At 40.1% G+C, this 22,401-nt stretch overlaps 1 protein-coding gene across 2 annotated transcripts in view; it reads left to right on the forward strand.

Moving 5' to 3' along the window:
* The window catches only part of fancc (FA complementation group C), a 208,020-nt gene extending 186,629 nt beyond the window's left edge, over positions 1 to 21,391 (forward strand). The window contains exons 12-15 of one of the 2 annotated variants that reach the window (XM_087997378.1): positions 9,493 to 9,568; positions 14,893 to 15,064; positions 18,240 to 18,447; positions 19,856 to 21,391. In XM_087997378.1, coding sequence (XP_087853504.1) covers positions 9,493 to 9,568; positions 14,893 to 15,064; positions 18,240 to 18,447; positions 19,856 to 19,953 — 554 coding nt within the window. In that variant the 3' untranslated portion in view covers positions 19,954 to 21,391. The remainder of the gene's footprint in view (positions 1 to 9,492; positions 9,569 to 14,892; positions 15,065 to 18,239; positions 18,448 to 19,855) is intronic. The other variant, XM_087997374.1, reaches the window with a different exon arrangement.
* The last annotated feature ends 1,010 nt before the right edge of the window (positions 21,392 to 22,401 follow it).

Genomic DNA, 22,401 nt, shown 5'->3' on the forward strand with positions numbered 1-22,401 from the left:
TAATCTAATATAATCTAATCAGTGCATCTGCAAGCCATGTGGCTGCTTAGAGAGGGCTAGAGGATGTGGGTGGTGAGGAATACAAAGAATATTCATAAATTATCTACTCAAGTTTGAGGTCACGGACATAGCGGAGCCATGAGAGATGTAATGAAAAAAAGGGATAGCCATGTATGTGGGTAGGAGAGTTAACAAGCATGAAAATGGATGTAGAGCAGGAGGGATGTGAACATGGGAGAGAGGACAATGACAGCTGAGATGGAAATGAAACTGACTGAGAATGCAATGTCTCTCAGTGCAGAGGCTCATTGAGGAAAATAGGACAGATTCAAGGCTTTCCCTTGTTTGTGTATATTTAGTGTGACTAAAGGTTAGAAGGCCTTAAACGACCAGAGTGTAATGGCCACATGTGAGTTTTTGTGATACAGGGAAAGTTACACAGAAATTAATTGCACAATTACCCATTGCATTTGCACTGCTACCAGAGAGTGTGCTGAAAATGGACTCAACTTGTCACTGGGCGATGTGGTTGGAGGTGGCAGCCTGAAGCATATTATTCATGTATCCTATCACCAAACCTGCCTCCAACGGTCTAGTAAAATTCATCCCGAAGCACAGCCTACAATTTACATGGGAAGAAAACTCAAACCCAAACAATCATCTTGTGATAGAAAATAAATTGGTACCTTTAGTTTCTTTGAGGTATTTCTTTACCAGATTTTCTGATTTTGGTATTTCAAACAACAATCTTGGCCAGATCTCAAAGTGTCCACTATGTGGAAGATTCCTGCATGGTGTCGACTTCATAGAATCATAGAGATGTACAGCATGGAAACAGACCCTTCGGTCCAACCTGTCCATGCTGACCAGATATTCCAACCCAATCTAGTCCCACCTGCCAGCACCCGGCCCATATCCCTCCAAACCCTTCCTATTCATATACCCATCCAAATGCCTCTTAAATGTTGCAATTGTACCAGCCTCCACCACATCCTCTGGCAGCTCATTCCATACACGTACCACCCTCTGCATGAAAATGTTGCCCCTTAGGTCTCTTTTATATCTTTCCCCTCTCACCCTAAACCTATGCCCTCTAGTTCTGGACTCCCCGTCCCCAGGGAAAAGACTTTGCCTATTTATTGTATCCGTGCCCCTCATAATTTTGTAAACTTCTATAAGGTCACCCCTCAGTCTCCGATGATCCAGGGAAAATAGCCCCAGCCTATTCAGCCTCTCCCTGTAGCTCAGATCCTCCAACCCTGGCAACATCCTGTTAAGACGGACCCGCGGGGTCCCGTCTTTGCGTGTTCTTTCGGAAGGAGAGATTCACACTGGCAACTATGGTTAAACGCAGACAGCCGTTTATTCACAGAATCTTAACTGGTACAACGAATCTACAAGCATGCATTCGTTGGAGAAGACGTTCTCCCTTCTCGTTCAAAGTTGACACAATTATACTTCGCGCTGCCTGGAGTCCCCGGTCAGTTCGCCTTCCCCATTGGTCCATTCATCTGCGCGCGCTGGGGATCCGTCCTCCTATTGGCCGCATCGAAGTGCCTGTCCAGCTCCTGCTGTGCTTGACAATGGCTCAGCCATCCCTGGGAGCGGTTCCGATCCCGTATTCAATAGTTCATTGTTTCAAGGAATTACTATGCGTCTGACAGGCTAGCCATTTTCAATAGTTTCAGTTTAACTAAATTGACAATTACACTTATCCACTTTAGACTTAAATAGAGCCATTCACACTTAACAGTTACAGGTTCCGATAGAGCAATTCACACTTGTCTAACAGTTACAGATTCCGATCGGTTTCTTTATTAATCCCGAGTTTCGATGGGGCAATTGATACTGGCTGGTATTTACAGGCTCCAAGATTTAATTAACATTATGCATATCCCTTACAAGCTCCAGCCAGGTAGTCATGCAGTCACCAGCAGCAGCTCGCTTGGCTGTTGTTAACCATTTCAGGGCTGGAACTAGAAGTGTCTGTTGCAGAACTAGTGTCACCCTCCCTAGCCCTACATTAAACACCCCAGTGAAATCTCCCCAACAATCCTTGTAAATCTTTTCTGAACCCTTTCAAGTTTCACAACATCTTTCCGATAGGAAGGAGACCAGAATTGCACACAATATTCCAACAGTGGCCTAACCAATGTCCTGTACAGCCGCAACATGACGTCCCAACTCCTGTACTCAATACTTTGACCAATAAAGGAAAGCATTCCAAACGCCTTCTTCACTATCCTATCTACCTGCGACTCCACTTTCAAGGAGCTATGAACTTGCACTCCAAGGTCTGTTTGTTCAGCAACACTCCCTAGGACCTTACCATTAAGTGTATAAGTCCTGCTAATATTTGCTTTCCCAAAATGCAGTACCTCGCATTTATCTGAATTAAACTCCATCTGCCACTTCTCAGCCCATTGGCCCATCTGGTCAAGATCCTATTATAATCTGAGGTAACCCTCTTCGCTGTCCACTATACCTCCAATTTTGGTGTCATCTGCAAACTTACTAACTGTACCTCTCGTGCTCGCATCCAAGTCATTTATGTAAATGACAACAAAGTAGAGGGCCCAGCACTGATCCTTGTGGCACTCCACTGGTCACAGGCCTCCAATCTGAAAAACAACCCTCCACCACCACCCTCTGTCTTCTACCTTTGAGCCAGTTCTGTATCCAAATGTTGAGTTCTCCCTGTATTCCATGAGGTCTAACCTTGCTAATCAGTCTCCCATGGGGAACCTTGTCGAACATCTTACTGAAGTCCATATAGATCACATCTACTGCTCTGCCCTCATCAATCTTCTTTGTCACTTCTTCAAAAAACTCAATCAAGTTTGTGAGACATGATTTCCCACGTACAAAGCCATGTTGACTATCCCAAATTAGTCCTTGTCTTTCCAAATACATGTACATCCTGTCCCTCAGGATTCCCTCCAACAACTTGCCCACCACCGAGGTCAGGCTCACCGGTCTATAGTACCCTGGCTTGTCTTTACCACCCTTCTTAAACAGTGGCACCACGTTTGCCAACCTCCAGTCTTCCGGCACCTCACCTGTGACTATCGATGATACAAATATCTCAGCCAGAGGCCCAGCAATCACTTCTCTAGCTTCCCACAGAGTTCTCGGGTATACCTGATCAGGTACTGGGGATTTATCCACTTTTAACCGTTTCAAGGCATCCAGCACTTCCTCCTCTGTAATCTGGACATTTTGCAAGATGTCACCATCTATTTCCCTACAGTCTATATCTTCCATTTCCTTTTCCACAGTAAATCCTGATGCAAAATATTCATTTAGTATCTCCTCCATTTTCCATGGATCCACACAAAGGCCACCTTGCTGATCTTTGAGGGGCCCTATTCTCTCCCTAGTTACCCTTTTGTCCTTAATATATTTGTAAAAACCCTTTGGATTCTCCTTAATTCTCTTTGCCAAAGCGATCTCATGTCCCCGTTTTGCCCTCCTGATTTCCCTCTTAAGTATACTCCTACTTTTTTTATACTTTTCTAAGGATTCACTCGATCTATCCTGTCTATACCTGACATATGCTTCCTTCTTTTTCTTAAGCAAACCCTCAATTTCTTTAGTCATCCAGCATTCCTATACCTACCAGCCTTCCCTTTCACCCTGACAGGAATATACTTTCTCTGGATTCTTGTTATCTCATTTCTGAAAGCATCCCATTTTCCATCCGTCCCTTTACCTGCGAACATCTGCCTCCAATCAGCTTTCGAAAGTTCTTGCCGAATACCGTCAAAATTGGCCTTTCTCCAATTTAGAACTTCAACTTTTAGATCTAGTCTATCCTTTTCCATCACTATTTTAAAACGAATAGATTTATGATCGCTGGCCCCAAAGTGCTCCCCCACTGACACCTCAGTCACCTGCCCTGCCTTATTTCCCAAGAGTAGGTCTGGTTTTACACCTTCTTTAGTAGGTACATCCACATACTGAATCAGAAAATTGTCTACACTTAAGAAATTCCTCTCCATCTAAACCTTTAACACTATGGCAGTCCCAGTTGATGTTTGGAAAGTTAAGATCCCCTACCATAACTACCCTATTATTCTTACAGATAGCTGAGTTCTCCTTACAAGTTTGTTTCTCAATTTCCCTCTGACTATTGGGGGGGTCTATAATACAATCCCAATAAGGTGATCAACGCTTTCTTACTTCTCCGTTCCACCCAAATAACTTCCCTGGATGTATTTCCGGGAATATCCTCCCTCAGCACAGCTGTAATGTTATCCCTTAGCAAAAATGCCACATCCCCTCCTCTCTTGCCTCCCTTTCTATCCTTCCTGTAGCATTTGTATCCTGGAACATTAAGTTGCCAGTCCTGCCCATCCCTGAGCCATGTTTCCGTAATTGCTATGATATCCCAGTCCCATGTTCCTAACCATGCCCTGAGTTCATCTGCCTTCCCTGTTCGGCCCCTTGCATTGAAATAAATGCAGTTTAATTTATTGGTCCTATCTTGTCCCTGCTTGTCCTGACTGTTTGTTTGACTCACTTCAGTTCTCAGCTGTACCCGTCTCAGTTCGATCTCTTTCCTCACCATCTCCCTGGGTCCCAACCCCCCCACCTTACTAGTTTAAATCCTCCCAAGCAGCTCTAGCAAATTTCCCTGCCAGTATATTAGTCCCCTTCCAATTTAGGTGCAATCCGTCCTTCTTGTACAGGTCATTTCTACCCCAAAAGAGATTCCAATGATCCAAAAATGTGAATCCTTCTCCCATATACGAGCTCCTCAGCCATGCATTCATCTGCTCTATCCTCCTATTCCTGCCCTCACTAGCTCGTAGCACTGGGAGTAATCCAGATATTACTACCCTTGAGGACCTCCTTTTTAAATTTCTGCCTAACTCTCTGTAATCTCCCTTCAGAGTCTCAACCTTTTCCCTTCCTATGTCATTGGTCCCAATGTGGACAATGACCTCCCTGCTAGCCCTTCTCCCCCGTGAGAACATTCTGCACCCTCTCTGAGACATCCTTGATCCTGGCACCAGGGAAACAACACACCATTCTGCTTTTTCTCTGCTGGCCACAGAAATGTCTGTCTGTACCTCTGACTACAGAATCCCCTAACACAATTGATCTCTTGGAAGCCGATGTACCCCTCGTTGCATTAGAGCCAGTCTCAATACCAGAAACTAGGCTGTTCATGCTACGTTCCCCTGAGAATCCATCACCCCCTACATTTTCCAAAACAGCATACCTGTTTGAAATGGGTATATCACAAAAGACTCCTGCACTAGCTGCCTACCTCTCTCACTCTTTCTGGAGTTAACCCATCTATGTGACTGTATCTGAGACTTTCCCCCTTCCTATAACTGCCATCCATCACCTACTGTTGCTGTTGCAAATTCCTCATCGCTTCTATCTGTCTCTCCAACTGATCCACTCGATCTGATAAGGTTTGCATCCAACAGCATTTATGGCAGATATAATCCGCAGTAACCCTTAAACTCCCACATCTGACAAAAAGTACATATCACTGCAAAGGCCATTTTTGCTCCTTCACAATCTAAAACCCAGAAAATAACACCGTCTTATTCCTCTACAAACACTGCCCCAGGTTAAATTAATAGCTCTGGCTTATATTTTAAGTTTAATCAAGAGACTTCTCTCCAAAAACATATAATCAAGAAAGTATCCACTATACTCACTACCGCAGCCTTTCTCTTGGACAGACTTAAAACAACAATTAACTTATCTGATTCTGTGCTGTGAACTTCGCCCAACAGTTTCTCCAAGATTAGTTGTGAATTTCACTGTTTGTTAATTTTCCCAGACGCTCTCCAATGTCCAGCGATACACGAATTCAAACATCAAAGCTGCTAACTGTGCAGGTTTCTCTCTCTCTCTCTCTCTCTCTCTCTCCTGCACTGTCCTCACCATGTGGCTTCTGTTTGCTTTGTTCAGAACTCTTGCAAGTTGTTTTATTCATAACTTTTTGATCACATCCCTGGATGATCCAAATCAAATGAATTCAATCCCAGGGTAACTGAAAATATATTTGAAAGAATAGTTATTGGAATTGGCCACCTAGTTTCTGCCAGTTCTTTTCCTCCTGTTAAGGAAATTACTACTGTGGGCATCGTGTTAACTTGTATAGTAACCTTTTATGTGACACTTTATAGAGCACTTTTTGGGAATCCATATAAACCACATCATCTAGTTCCCCTTGCTTGTTCTACCCTCAAAAACCTCTAATAAATTTGTAAACAAAAAAAATTCCCTCTCATTGAACCTTGTTCAGTCTGTCAATTGTCTTACGTTTTTCCAAGTGCTCTGCTATAATCTCCTTTGAGAGATTTTTTATTATTTTTACTTGTGGAACATGGGCATTGCTGGCATGCCAACGTTTACTGGTCAGCCCTAATTGCCCTTAAAGTGATGGTGAGTTGCCTTCTTGAACCACTGCAGACCACATGCTGTAGCTTGTCCTACAATGCTCTCAGGGACATAATTTCAGGATTTTGACCTAGTGATAATAAAGGAATGGTGATATATTTCCAAGTCAGTATGGTGAGTGGGTTGGAGGGGAACTTGCAGGTGATGTTCCCATGTATCTGCTCTCCTTGTCCTTTGTGATAGAACTGGGTGTGGGTTTGGAATGTTCTTTCTTATTGATCCTTGATGAATTTCTGCAGTGCATTTTGTACATAGTATACACTGCTGCTATTGAACGTCGGTGGTGGAGGGAGTGGATCCTTGTGGATATAATGCCAATCAAGCGGACTGCTTTTTTACTAGATGGTGCTAAGCTTCTTGAATGCTGCTGGAGCTGCATCCATCAGGCAAGTGTAGAGTATTACATCACACACCTTACTTGTGCCTATGCCAGATAAGCATTGGGTAGACAAGAGGTAAAATACTCAACACAAAATTCCTAGCCTCTGACCTGTACCTGTATATACAGAATTTATATGGCTAGCCCAGTTCCAATTTCTGGTCAATGTTAGTCTCCATGATGGTAATGCATTGAACACCGGGGTTGATAGAACACAGAACAATATAGCACAGGAATGGGCCCTTTGGTCCATGATGTTGTGCTGAACATGACGCCAAATTAAACCCATCCCTTCTGCCTGCCCTTAGTACATATCCCTCCATTCCTTGCATATTCACTTGCTTATCCAAAAGTCAATTAAATGCATCTATCATATCTGTCTCCACCCTCACCCTTGGCAGCATGTTCCAGACTCCTATCACCCTCTGTCTAAAGAACTTGCTCCTTACATCTCCTTTGAACCTTTCCCCTCTCATCTTAAATGCAGTATTACACATTTCAACTCTGGGCAAAAGATTCTGAACATCAACCCTATCTATGCATCTCATAATTTTATAGACATCTATCAGCTCTCCCCTCAGTATCCAGCACTCCAGAGAAAACAACTCGAGTCTTTCTAGCCTCTCCTTATAGTTCATACCCTCCAATCAAGGCAGCGTCCTGTTAAATGTCTTCTGCACCCTCTCCAAAGCCTCCACATCCTTCCTGTAATGTGGTAGATGATCAAGAGCAGACAGTTAGGGCACTAATTGGCTGGGTTGGATTTGTTTGCTTTTTTGTGTACAGGAGATTCCGGGGCAATTTTGTACATTGTCAAGTACATTCCAATGTTGTAGCTGTACTAGAACAGCTTTGCCCGGGGTGTGGCTAGTTATGTAGCAGAAGTTTTCAGTGTTTTTGCTGGAATTTTGTCTAAGCCCATATTTACAGTAGTCAGTGCCTTCAGCCTTTTCTTTTGTATAATCATGGAGTGAATCAAATTGATTGAAGACTGATATCTGTGGTTCATAGAAACACCGAAGGAGACTGAGATGGCACATCTGGTAGAAGGTGCTTGCAAATACTTCAGCCTTCTCTTTTGCACTGATATATTTGTTACCTCCATCATTAGAGATCAGTCTGGAGCTGCCTAGTTCTGTTAATTGTTTAACTGTCCTCTATCATGTGGCAGACTACAGTGCTTAAATCTGATATGTTCTAAATGTAATTGGTTTGAAATTTCCAGTTCACTTTTGTTGTGAAAATAGAGCAATTTGTGTTATTGTGTACATTCCTTCCATTTGTATATCATGCACTGCCACCTCCAGTGGGGCAGGACATACTCTCAGAATCATGCTTCACAGATAACATCAGGCTGTTGCTTGACTAGTCCAAGAGACAGTTCTCCCAATTTTGGCACGAGCTCACAGATGTTTGTAAGGTGGACGTTGCAGGGTTGATAGGACTGGGATTGGTGTTATCACCTCTGGTGCTCAGGTTGATGTTGAGTGGTCTGTCTGATTTTATATTTTTTTGCACTTGACAGCAGTTTTGATACACTTGATTGATAGGCCATTTAATAGGGTAGCTAACCACATTGCACAGATTAAATTTTGCATTTTAAGTATGCAATGCTTTATCACACAAATATGGAAGTGATGAACTACAAGCAACACCAAAGTTCTGTCACATATTGGGAGGTATCAACCACAGTTGACCTACATGGGAAGGTGGTAAGTAACCAACAAATCGTGAAGAGGGAGGAAAAATCATTTGGAGAATAACAAATCACTCTAATCATTAGGAGATTTCAGTTCACAAGGTTGCCCTTTGTATCAGCCTTCACCACTTCCTCTGGCAACTCATTTCATACACGTACCACCCTCTATGTGAAAATGTTGCCCCTTCAGTCCCTTTTACATTTTTCCCCTCTTACTTTGAAACTATGCCCTTTAGTTTTGTACTCCCCTATCCTGAGGAAAAGACATTGTCTATTAACCCTATCCATTCCCGTCATGATTTTATAAACCTCTATTAGGAAACCTCTCACCTTCTGACACTCCAGGGAAAATAGCTTGAACAATTTTGTTTCATTCTAAGTAAAGGCCTCTCCCTTCGCTTTGTTTCTAACCTTTCTAGCCTATTCCCTCTGATAGCTCTGTGCTTTCTAATTCTGGTTTCTTCTTGCCCCAATTTTCAGTACTCCAGCTTTTCCAGTGGTGCCTTCAGCTGCCAGGGCCCTAAGCTCCGGAATTCCCTCCTTTTAAACGTCTTAGTCTCTTTACCTCTCCTTCCATAAGGTGTTTCCTAAAATGTACTTCAATAACCAGACTTTGGGCATCCATCTAAATATTGCCTTAGACTCTGTGTTGAGTATTTTTGATAATGTTCCTGTGAAGCACCTGGGATGCTTTACTACATTAAAGATGCTAGGTAATTGTAAGTTATGTCAACTCACACCATGATCGTGTTTCAGTATTTTGTCTTACTTAATGACATCTCTGAAATGATCATGCCTTGCAAACACTTCTGTCAAAAGGTGTTCTTTTCACTGATGCTTCCGAGACTATTAACTGTTATCTTTTCTGTTCAGTCATCCATCCTTTATTCTCTAAAGCATTCTGGGATTTTCTTCTACTCTGTTTGAAAAGTTGCATTGACCTGCGGTTTTATGATGTTAGATTTAACCTTTTTTTTCTTCTTTTCAGATATGCCATCAGCTGCCTGGTCTCAGCACCTAATAAGTATTATTCAAATTTTGAAGATGAATAAAGAAGTCAGACGGTGAGTTTTTGGCTTTGCCATAAAATTATTTTCAGCAAATGAGATCTTTTAAGACCTTAAGACACAGGATCAGAAATTAGGCTATTTAACCCATCAAGTCTGCTCTGTCGTTCGATCACAACTAATAGGTTTTTCAACCCCAATTTTCTACTTTCTTCTCGTAACCCTTGACCCCCTTGGCAATCAAGAACTTATCTATCTCTGTTTTAAATATACTCAATGACCTGGCTGCCACAGAAGACTGTGGCAATGAATTCCACAGATTCGCCATTCTCTGGCTAAACATTTTTTGAAACAGTTTCTAGCTTTGAATTGGCTGAAAAGATCCTTATTTTCTGTGATCATTTATCTTGTGCCAATTGTTACCTTTGTTTGTAATAATACACTGGTGTTTATGCATTGTGTTTGCTTCATTAAAAAGACACTTCTTTCATCTTTCACTTAGCTGTGACATCTGAACTACTTCAGGCAGTGATTTAAGACCTTAATGTAAATATTTTTTTTTCTTTTTTTTGGTGTTTTCCTGGAAAATGTATTGTGAAATGTTATTGTATCATAGCATCTGATATTTTTAACTGTATGATTCACCCTTCACTGGTGTTACGAGCAATGTGAGCAATTACTGCTGAAACCCTACTCCATTTCTGCTCTCTATAATCAGTGTTTTTAAAAATGTGTGTTTCTTAACTTATGAGTGCAGACAATTCGAATAACCGGCACATTCACACCAAAAATCTAACCTATGCCACTCATTCACGCAGTCTCTCAAGCATATGTAATTGAGGAAAACAGAGTTAAAGTTTTATAAATTGTAAACAAAAGATTAATTTGTAATTTATGTGCTTGGCTTGTCATGGAAAACACATAGTGCAGGCAGGCCTGTTGAGGAAGCTATTTATACTCCTAAAGTGTAGTGGGTGAAATCCATAGTCAAACTTATAAAATGTTGGACTTTGCAGGTTGTTAAGTTAGTTCCTTTTAGTTTTGTTGGCAGGAGGATAGTTTTCTGTATTGGTGGGTTTGAGCAGAAACGGGCTTGGAAACCTGATGATGTTGCATTGTCCAGGCATTAAAGCATATGTGTAACTGCCCTTTCTCCTATTTCAGTATTTATTGACAAACAACATTTCAAGATCTGGCCGGTGAAGCTTGAACTAGAGGGCACAACCTCAAAATAAAGGGGAGCTTATTTAGGACTGAATTGAGGAGGAACTTCTTCACCCAGAGGGTTGTGAATCTGTGGAATTCTCTGCCCATTTACCAGTTGAGGCTTTGAAAGTTTTTAAGGCAAAGATAGATTTTTGAACAGTAAGGGATTAAGGGTTATGGTGAGCAGGCAGATAAGTGGAGCTGAGTCCACGAAAAGATCAGCCACGATCTTATTGAATGGCAGAGCAGGCTCGATGGGCCAGATGGCCTACTCCTGCTCTTATGTTCTTATGTGAGATTAAAAGGTATCCCAACATGGATAGCTTGTCATGAGATTTTTCACTGTTGTTTTTCCCAAAAATTACTGGTCTAAGCTAATTAGCCGTTGTTGTCTGCAGAAAATCTGCCCTGAGATTTTGAGGCAATCATTATCTTGGTTTCAGAATGAAGCAGTCAAGTCAGGAAATACCTTTTTTGGACAGTTTCAGGAAAGGATAGTGACAACCTCTAGCCTGAAGTATGTCCTTTTGCATTACTGTGCCAGTTTTTGAAGCCACAGACTGAACCCAATGACCTTCTGTAGCCATCTTTTGCAGTGTTCTAATGTTGGTTTTTTTTATATATAAAGGGTCAATTATTGAAAATTCCACTGAGTGCAGTTTATGTTTTAGAAGTTGTGTACATGACTATCCCTTTTCTGGACCTAAGTCAAAATGTGGAAGCTTGAGAGAGGGTGCAGAGGAGATTTACCAGGATGCCACCTGGACTGGAGGGCATGCCTAATGAAGAAAGGTTGAGGAAGCTAGGGCTTTTCTCACTGGAGCAAAGAAAGATGAGAGGTTACTTAATAGAGGTGTATAAGATGATGAGAGGCATAGATAGAGTGGATAGCCAGTGACTTTTCTCCCCAGGGTGCAAGTGGCTATCACGAGGGGACATAATTTTAAGGTGATTGGAGGAATGTTTAGGGGAGATGTCAGAGGGTAGGTTCTTTACACTAAGTGGTGGGTACATGGAATGCACTGCCAGCCGTGGTAATAGAGTCAGATACATTAGGGGCATTTAAACGACTCTTGGATAGACACATGGATGATAGTAAAGTGAAGGGTTTGTAAGTTAGTCTGATCTTAAAGTAGATTAAAAGTTCGGCACACCATCAAGGCCAAAGGGCCTGTACTGTGCTGTACTGTTCCATGTTCTATAGACCTCAATACTGTCTGTGTAAGGGTACATGTCATTTCTCACTAGGGTAGCACTCAAAATCAAGCCCTGCTACTCTCAAAGTTATCATAAAAGTTAAAGACGTTTTAGAATTTCCAGGCCTAGATAGCTGCTGCTTTATCTTGAGACGATGATACCAAATTGAAGCTCTCCAACGAGGGAAAACAGTCTTTCAGCATTTAACTTGTTAGGCCTTGCAGGAATTTTAAGTATCAATGAGACTGGGTTTCATTCTTATAAGGGTGTATTTATGGGCAATATTAATGCCAGGTAGACTGTTGAAATGTCTGACAATTAACCAGCCGCCTTTTCATTGAAACCAAATAATCTCATGCTAGAAGTGAGATTTCAGAAAATTATGATTTTATTTTCGATACTTCTCTTGAAAAGAATACTAGTTTTGTGACTTTGGCCTTCTTTCATCTGCCTGGTAGTCAAGCTTTCACAGTTAAAGAAAAGCAAAAATGTGTAATAGAGTCTTGTTTCTTCTGAACTAAATTAACTTGAAACGTATAGTACTTAGATAAACCGAAGTACAAAATTGTAACTTAGACTATAATCATTTATTATATGCTGGCATGATGTCACATGTAACACTACATATGCAGGTGGATCGTAATTGTCATATTTGCTTTAGGAACATATACTTTGTTCTTAAAACTCTAAAGAACTTTTATTCTATTTATCCTCAACCCTATCATCCTTAGAATCAATCAAATGAACCTTTTGTTGTATCTCCTTTTAAGGCAAGAATATCCTCCCTTAGCTAAGTGTGAAACAGTACAGGTTATTCCAGGTGCAGTGTCACCAAAGAACTCTTGAATGGTAATCCCCTTGCCATACAGGCCAATGTATCATCTTTCTTCATAAATACTTGCTGTACCTGTACGTTATGTTTCATGACCAAAGGCACCCAATTGCTTCTCAATGGTAACATTTAGGCATTTCTTATCATTTAAAACATTTTGTTTTCTATCATTTAAATTAAATTAAGAATTTCCCCTCAGATTCAAGATCTTTTTGTCCATTCATTTAAACTGTATATATCTCTTTGCAGGTTCTTCTTGAACATTAGACTCAGAGTCATAGCAATGTACAGCACGGACAACAGACCTTTCTGTTCAACTCGTCCATACAGACCAGATAGCTTAAATTAATCTTGTTCCATTTGACAGCATACAGCCCATATTCCTCTAAACCCTTCCTATTTATATATCTATCCAGATGCCTTTTAAATGTTGTAAATATACCAAGCTCCATCACTTCCTCTGGCAATTCATTCCATCCATGCACCAGCCTCTGAGTGAAAAAGTTGTTCCTTAGATCCCTTCTAAATCTTTCCCCTCTCACCTTAAACCTCTGCCGTCAAGTGTTGGACTCCCCTACCCTGGGGAAAAGACCTTGATTATTCACCCTATCATGATCTTATAAACTTCTATAAGGTCACCCCTTAGCCTATGATGCTCCAGAACAAATAGCCCCAGCCTATTCAGCCTCTCCCTATAGCCCAAACCCTCCAACTGTGGCAACATCCATGTAAATCTTTTCTGAACACTTCCAAGTTTCACAACATCTTTGATTGTAATTGTACCAAGCTCCATCACTTCCTCTGGCAATTCATTCCATACATGCACCAGCCTCAGAGTGAAAACGTTGTTCCTTAGATCCCTTCTAAATCTTTCCCCTCTCACCTTAAACCTCTGCCCTCTAGTTTTGGACTCCCCTACCCTGGGGAAAAGAACACAGTATTCCAAAGTGGCCTGACCAATGTCCTGTACAGCCACAACATGACTTCCCACCTCCTTCCCTCAAATGCACTGACCAATAAAGGCAAGTATAGCAAATACCTTCTGCACTTTTAGGTAACTATAAACCTACACTCCAAGGTCTCTTTGTTCAGCCCAGGACCGTACCATGAAATGTATAAGTCCTGCCCTGATTTGCCTTTCCAAAATGTAGCATCTCCCATTTATTTAAATGAAGCTCCATCCACCACTCTTCGGCCCATCTGATCAAGGTTCCATTGTATTCTGAGGTGGCCTTCTTTGCTGTCCACTACACTACTAATTTTGGTGTCGTCTGCAAACTTAATAACTAAACTTCCTATATTCCCATCCAAATCATTTATGTAAATGACAAAAAGCAATGGTTCTAGCACCGATCTTTGTGGCATACTGCTGATTATAGGCTTCCAGAGTGAAAAGCAACTCTCCTCCACCACCACCCTCCGTCTCCTACATTCAAGTCAATTTTGTATCCAGATGGCTAGTTCGTCCTATTTCATGTGATCTAACCTTGTTAACTAGTCTACCATCCGGAATCTTGTCAAATGTATTACTGAAATCCATTATAGATGTCCACTGCTCTGCCTTCATCAATCCTCTTCGTCACACCTTCAAGAAACTGTTAATCAATTAAGTTAGTGAGACAGAGTATCCCACACTCAAAGCCATGTTGACCATCCCTAATCCCAAATATATGTAAATCCTGACTCTCCGAATCCCCTCCAACAACTTGCCCAGTACTGATGTCAGGCTCACTGGTCCAATGTTCCTTGGCATTTCCTTACCACCTTTCTTAAATAATAGCTCCACGTTAGCCAACCTCCAGTCTTCCAGCATCTCACCCATGGCTATTGATGATACAAATTCTGAAATAGCAGTTTTATATTTGCAAGATCAAAATCACTGCATCGCCCCTCTCTCTTTCTGAAGCCAACCCCTTTTTCAAAAGAAATCATAGGTGTGTAGACCATGAGTTCAAGGGAACTTGTCAGGTTTTAATCCCATTAACATTTCTAGTACATTTTTATTAACCTCACTCACTTGGTTTTGACCTTAAAAAGGAGTCTTTTTCCAGGAAGGTGAAATGGTGTAATATTTGATCTAATTGGTATAAATCGGATTTCAATTCTTTATTTTGTAAACTTTAAACTTTTCTGACTTGTTTTGCAGAACTTCTGCTAATGTATTTGAGAACTGGTTTTTACTGGTTCACTTTGGAGACTGGATCAGTGTTGCTCTACAGCAATTGATGATGACAGATGCTATCTCAGAGATGCTACTTTGGCTTTTGATGTTCTACTACAAGCCACATATGGAAACCAAACAAGAGAGTGATTTAATGGTGGGTTTCTATTGTGTAATAGATCTAACCGATGATTTCTACTATTTTCCATTTTGCTTTCTTCTTCCCATCTCTTTCCTACTTCTGGGATTTAGAAGAATGGTTGCAGTTGCAATCACTGACAGATTCCTAAATCCTGCGTCCAAACCTACTAATTATCAAGAGCAAATTTGTTCATGGCCTGAATCCTCCAGTAAGTGAAAGCCAACTGAAGGAAAGATTAGATTAGGTGCCCTAGATTCCCTGATTAGATCTTGTTTGACTACCTCAGTGAAAATGATCTTCCAAGTGTAAAGCATAAGTATCATGATGTGGTGTACTTCAATTTCGAAATGCTTTCTGATCAGTTTTTCTTTAAACAAAAGCACTGTTACTAAGATTAAAAGGTAGAGCCTGATGTGCATAAGAAATCGACTAAGGGAAAGCAACCTGCATTTCAATTACTTGTTAAGGGAGTAGATTGGGGTTGCTGCCCCGGGTGCTGGAATCTCCCATACACTCCTACCTAAGGGTTCTTGTGGTGCAGTACCGCTGAGAAAGGAGGCCGAGGTTCAATTCCAGTTTTCTCCAGAGGTGTGTTTTAATTTCTCTAAATACATTGATTAAAACATCTACTCTCAGGAACTCCTTCAGCAGTGTTCTTGGCTGAGATAACTGGCTACCAACAACCACAGCCAACCTTCTCTGTTCTGGGTATGCAATCTTCTCCCACCCCTAACCCCCAATTCCCAATGAATTCAGTTCTGCCAGAGCTCTTTGATGCTATACTCAAGTTAATTGCTAACTGAACGTCAAGGGCAGTTAGTCTCCCATCACCTCTGGAGTTACGCTCTTTTGTTCATTTGGACCAAGGCTGCAATTAGATCGAGGGTTGAGTGGCTGTGATGTAACCTCAACTAAGCAATAATTAGTAGGTTGTTCCTTGAATAAGTACCACTCTATAACAATGTTAACATTTTCTATCACAATTATCGAGATTAGACTGATGGAATGATAATTGGCTGGATTAGGTCGTCCTGTGCACAAAAAGCAGGACTATACTTGGGGAAATATTGCACATTATTGGGAGGTTTTAGTCCTGTGACTGCACTGGAATGGTTTGGCTCGTGGTGCATTTATCATTGCGATAGGGTTAGGGTTCAGCTGTTTCTTGATATCAGTGGTACCTTATGCCACCACTGCCATAGGGGCTTGAAATATGTTGATGCAATCCATTTGAACTAAGGGTTTTAGAGTTTGATTAGTTTAATACGGTTCACTTTTTAAACTAGTTATTTCTGCTCTTGCACCTAAATGATAAATACTGAAAATAATTAAATATTTCTTCCATTTTACTATTACTATTATGATTTTTTCATTGGACAAAACAGTACAATATGTTTTTATTTCTTTCATGAGTTAATTTTATGGTTCCTCAGTACCTTCCACTCCTGATGTATTTATATTCTCCCTTATGCTATCTGCTGCTCTATCTCCTTTTCCAGGCCTTCAATTTCTTTCTTGAATCTTTATTCAGCCATGGTAACTCATTAGTGTTTAGCTGTTCTTGTTATTTTCGCAGAGTGGTTCTGCTGCACTCTGTTGAATACTATTTTAAATATTGTTCATTTCATTTCACCAAATTCTAACCCCAGCCACTCACAATCAGCTTTTCTGTGTTGCATTAACCTGACCTTTATTACATTAGTCACTATTTCCTGGATGTTTCTCTGCTGATTCATTCACCATTTCATCTCAATATGTTTCCTTGTGCTTTTTTTATATAACAGATTAGGAAATACCCTTGTACACATTGTGGGAATACCATCCCCTCATCCTCTTTACCACAAAATACACTGGGTATAAGAGATAGGTAACTAATTATTTTAATGAATTGGATAACTGTAAAGTAGTACAAGATGTGCAGGATAGGAATAATACAAATTTGATATCATATGTTTACAAATTCAGAATTTGAGGGGTCAGTGAAGGACTAATGAAATAATATTAAAGTATGAAGTTATGATTGCATAGATTACACTTTCAGTAAAGGAGTGGTGAAACAAGTACTGTTGCCAAAAGAACGAAACGATCTTGATAATTTCCATTTTTGTCACTTCCATTAAATTCAGGACCAATTTTTTTCTCAAACGCTTTTGTGTCTCATTGGCTGACATGAGGAGGGCATGGTACTTTTGCTTACAAACTGAGGAAAGTTTTGACCCAGCTATGACTTGATGTTAGATGGGTCATCCCATCGTATGGAGGTGACTGTGATATTGAGAAGTGGAAATGGGCATATATTTGGAACCAAATCCTTTGACCAGAAGATACACTGGGAAGTCCAGCAATTGGAATAGAGACTCTTACTGAAAAGGGCCTGAAATTGATGGGAGGATGGAAAGGGAAGCTGTTGATGGAGATTTGTTGGTTGTAGTTGGGATGGGAAAAGGTGGAATAACACAAGCTGAAAGGGCTGGACAGGAGACAGACAGGAGAGAACATTTTATTGTAGGAAATACATTTTATCCTGAAGCATTCATTAATATCAACATCTCTAATTAGGTGATATTAACAAAGTCAGACTAGCCACTTCTTGTTGGCTTTAGATTTTACTCGTTTTCATCTAAATACATCATTCATTGAAATACAAATTGTATAGCACTTCTGGGAAGTCAGTCTTCTTACAGAATACTTATTTTTAGAAGCAGTGGTAGCAGATTTAATACTGATAATTCACATATTTCTTGAGTTGAAGGGTTGAGATTTTATCAGCTCAGGTCAAATTGTATTGTGATAGAATTTGTTCAGATACTTGGCTGTAATGTCTAAGTGAACTGAAGCAGCTCTCTGCTTTTACAATATAAACGCTGACCACAACTGTTCAGAGGCTGTCTCCATCTCCTTCCATTACGAAAGAATAGACTCTTCCCAGATTAACTATACAGGGTGCAGCCAGAGCAGAATAGTTTGGTTTTCCATTTCACCTGTGTCATAGTCCACCTTTCCCTCCAGGCATTATAAGTTCACGTTGATACGTGTTTCTAAGCTGTGAAAGGTCCTTTAATAAATAAAAACAGCCCATAGTGCAATACAGCTATACAAGTACTTTTGACATAGTCACTGTTAGAGCACATGTAATTTTGTATCATCTTTTTCATTAACTATTATCAGTTTTCTTAAATACGTCTCACAGGAAAATGTGAAATCCGTGTACAATCAAATAAAGATTCTAATCAACAAGACAACTGTGAATTTCAAGGAAGTGCAGACTGCATTGATCACTGGGAATCTTTCCACAGAAAAATGTCACTTCAATGACCTAATCAGTCACCTCTTTCTGAGCTTTTTGTTATTTTCACCTGGTGGCCAGAGAATAGCAAAGGAATCTGTGCGACTTGTAAGTATGTGAAGTTGTTTTGTTTATTGTTTATGATTGCTAATATACTAATTAAGGATAAATTGTTCTTTTCAGTTTACTGGGTTTAATTATTTTTAAAATTTTGATCATGAGAAGTGGCAGTTACTGGCTAGGCCAATATTTATTGTCCATGTAGGCAGAAGTCACAGGTATATCTGATAAGCTAAGGATGGCAGATTTCCTTCCATAAGGGACATGGGGGATTGCAGATGGTTTCTTTATTGACAATTGATGATTGATAAATAATCACAGTTAGGATGGCTTTTTATTCCAGAGGCATTAGCACTGCTTTTTCATCTCCAAACCCATAAATCATTATTATCCTTTTCAGTATGTAAGTGTACACTTTTCCATTCTTGTGTAATAAAAGCTTTTTTTAAAATAAAAATAAGTTTAAAAAGTTCTAGCTTGTAGTTTTGCCAATCTCTAAGGAAACACTGTCTCTGAATGCTTCACATATACCAAATCAAGATTCTGTAATAACCACAAATTAGTGTTTCAGATGAAGAGTGTGCAGAAAACTCCTTGCTACTATGCAGTATGAATTTTATATTACTGCCATTTTGAACTTAAACTTTAATTTGCAGTTCTCTGATTGTGAATTATGCTCTTTCAAAGACTGTCAAAAATCAGATACGAATTAACATTGCAATGAACATGCAGCCACGAAACCCTCAAGCATAGTCTGGAATATAAAATTAGTAATAAACTGGCTTGAAATTTAATGGCATGATCGTCAATCAGAGTAAGCAGTTTAATGTTTCCTAGTGCCTTCATTTTACCATAAATTTGGAGGCTGTTGACTTCTCTTGCTAACACAAATTTGTTGAAAATGTGCACATGCTGCAGGAACAAAGAGTTTAACCTGCAACAGCAGTCAACAATTTCTTAAAAAAAAAGTGATGGCCTGGATTTTCTGAAGGCCGGATAATTATTTATGAAGCATAATAAGACTTGTGGAGGGACCCTGTGGGATCCCAGATTCCACTGGACATTTCTCTGATGTTTGGAAACTTCCAAAAGTAACCAAATAAATCAGAGAACTTGGAGGGTTTCAATGAAATTAAGGAAATAGTTACTCAAGAAAGGTTGTTCAGAAGACAGAATGTGGAATTAACAGTCTAACTCTTCAACATATCCCATATTTACTTCCTCCCCTTTTCCCAGTTACAGCAATACAGTTGACTATTAACTGCCCTCTGGAAAGCATAACAAGCTGTTCAAGGGCCATTTGGGCAAGTCAACAAATATCTGCTTTAGTGATAATTCAGAACAAAACTTCAACTATAAAAATTCTTTTTATTTTTTTTTCTATTTTAATATTGTGTATTCAGGAACTTCCAACTTGTGTGTATTTCGCACTACCAATATTCAAATGTTTTGTGTCATAGTTCACATCAGTTGGAACTGCCACTGGTGGAATTTCAGAAATGCTGGCTGCTACTGCACACAGACTAAAGAACAAAAGATGTGGAGCATCACAAGATGACAAGGTGCAGAACACTATTGAACTCCTGCAGCAACAGTTACATGAAATTCAGTCTGAAAATATGTGCTATATTTATTGAATTTAGTTACTGTTTCCAGTTTGATATATGTATAAATATACAAATTTATTGTACCACTTTGAAAAACTTCTGGGCTAAATTGATCATAAACATTATGCTGGTTTCAGTGTCTTGTTCTAATCAAGAAACGTACTCCTAAATCTGGTAGAGTTTGATTTTGTGTAAAGCCAGGAACAGCACTATGTTCTTGCACAAAACAAAAATCTAAAATGTTTGTATGGAATACAATGTTTTCTATTTGTTACATTGTATCAGTGGAAGATTTTATTTCTTGACTGAAGCTTTTTTGGTGTTTTTCGTGCAATTGAATGCAAGATATATTAACAATTTTGTTTTTACAATGCAGTAACATACAAGAGAGCTCTTGAAACTCTGCTTCTTTAAAAGGAGACATCTGCTTTCACATTCCTAGTGTCTGACACAGCCTGGCTTGAGTAAACTGTAGATATTTTTACTGCCATTTTACAAAGCTTGACATTTACTTTGTACACTTAAAGGCAACATGGGGTCATATACTAATGCTTTTCACCCATTACTTATGCTTTACTCAGTTAAGCATTTACATACACTTTTAAATGGGTTTTAAATGGATTAGAGAGGAGTCTAATATCCTGAATGGCATCGCTATGGTTATATTTTGTTTATAACTCTAGAATTTAAAGAAAAATATAAAGAAAAGCTATAATTATCCATGTATATACTGAGTTACTAAAGTACTTTTGAGAAAATTGCAAAAGAAATTGAATGGTTGAGCAGTTTCACTTTAGCCTATGTTATTGAAAGCAACAAAAAAGGTCTACAGTAGGAAAGAATGCTCTCTAGATTTTGGTACAGCTTACTTTAAAGGAGTAAGACAGAAACTGATACCATCAAACTGTAAAACTACAAATGTGTAAAATGTCATTTAGCACAAAGGAGGAAGTAAGAGCTAACAACCACAAGAGAGATAATAAAGTTTCTCAGAAGTGTATACAGGATACAAATAAAACAGAACAAAATAGACAAAAACACATCCCTCCCCATGCTCGCAGATCAGTTACAATTTGAAGTCTCCATCTGCTTCAAGAAAACCACCATCATCAAAGAAAACATGTGCAAAGTGCCTCAATGACTACTACCTGGTGGCTCAGGCCTCCATAATTATGAAATGCTTTGAGAGGTAAGTCATGGCTTACATCATCTCTAGCCTCCCAGCCTACCTTGATCCCTTGCAATGTGCCTACTGATGCAACAGGTCCACAATAGGCACCAATTCCCTAGCCCTACATTTGACCCTGGAACATCTAGAGAATTAGGATACCTATGTCAGGCATCTACTTATTGACTACTATAGTTCACCTTCAATACTATAATCCCAACTAAACTGATCTTCAAACTCCGATACCTAAATTTCAGCTCTGCATTCTGCAACTGGGTCGTCAGCTTCCTGACCCACAACCTGCATTGGTGAACATAGGCAACAGCATCTCCTCCACTATAATCCTCAACACCAGTGCCCCACCAGGATTCATGCTCAGTGTACTCTTTGTACACTCATGACTGAATAGCCAAATTTTTTCCAAATGCCATCTACAGCTTCACTGATGACACCACCATTGTAGGCCAGAGACATTGTAACAATGAGACAGAATACAGGAAGTAGATAGAATGCTGGTATTGTAGTGCAAAGATTATGATCCGTCCCTCATGGTCAGCAAAACTAAAGAACTGATCACTGGCTTCAGGAAGAAAGGAGAAGGACACACTCCTATCTACATCAATGCAGCTGAAGTGGAGAGGGTCAAAAGCATCAAGGTGACTATAACCAACAACCTGCCCTGATCCTCCCACATATACACGCTAGTCACCTCTTCTTCCTCAGGAGGCTTAGGAAATTCGGCCTGTCCATAAGGACCCTCACTAACTGTTACTGATGCACCCAAATAGTTTCTATGGTGCGTCATGGCTTGGTATGACAACTGCTCTGCCCAGGACCGTAAGAAACTATAGAAAGTTGTGAACACAATCCAGACCATCATGCAAGCCAACCTCCCATCCATAAAACTCCATCTACACTTCTCATTGCTGCGGAAAGGCAGCTAACATCATCAATGACCCCATACGGCCCAGTTAAACTCTGTTCTAACTTCTTCTGTATCTTCTGCCTGATGGAAACTCGAACACATGTAGCAACAGGTTCAAGAACAGCTTCTTCCCCACTGTTATCAGACTGCTGAATGGAGATCAAAGTTGAAACTTTATTGCTGGAACAGCACAGCAGGTCAGGCAGCATCCAGGGAACAGGAGATTCGACGTTTCGGGCACAGGCCCTTCTTCAGGAATGAGCAGAGAGTGTTCAGCAGGAGAAGATAAAAGGTAGGGAGGAGGGA

The sequence above is a fragment of the Chiloscyllium plagiosum genome, unplaced genomic scaffold, assembly GCF_037043375.1.
Source record: "Chiloscyllium plagiosum isolate Xiang-an unplaced genomic scaffold, Cpla_swu_hap1 HiC_scaffold_2, whole genome shotgun sequence".
In the NCBI taxonomy this organism is placed as follows: Eukaryota; Metazoa; Chordata; class Chondrichthyes; order Orectolobiformes; family Hemiscylliidae; genus Chiloscyllium; species Chiloscyllium plagiosum.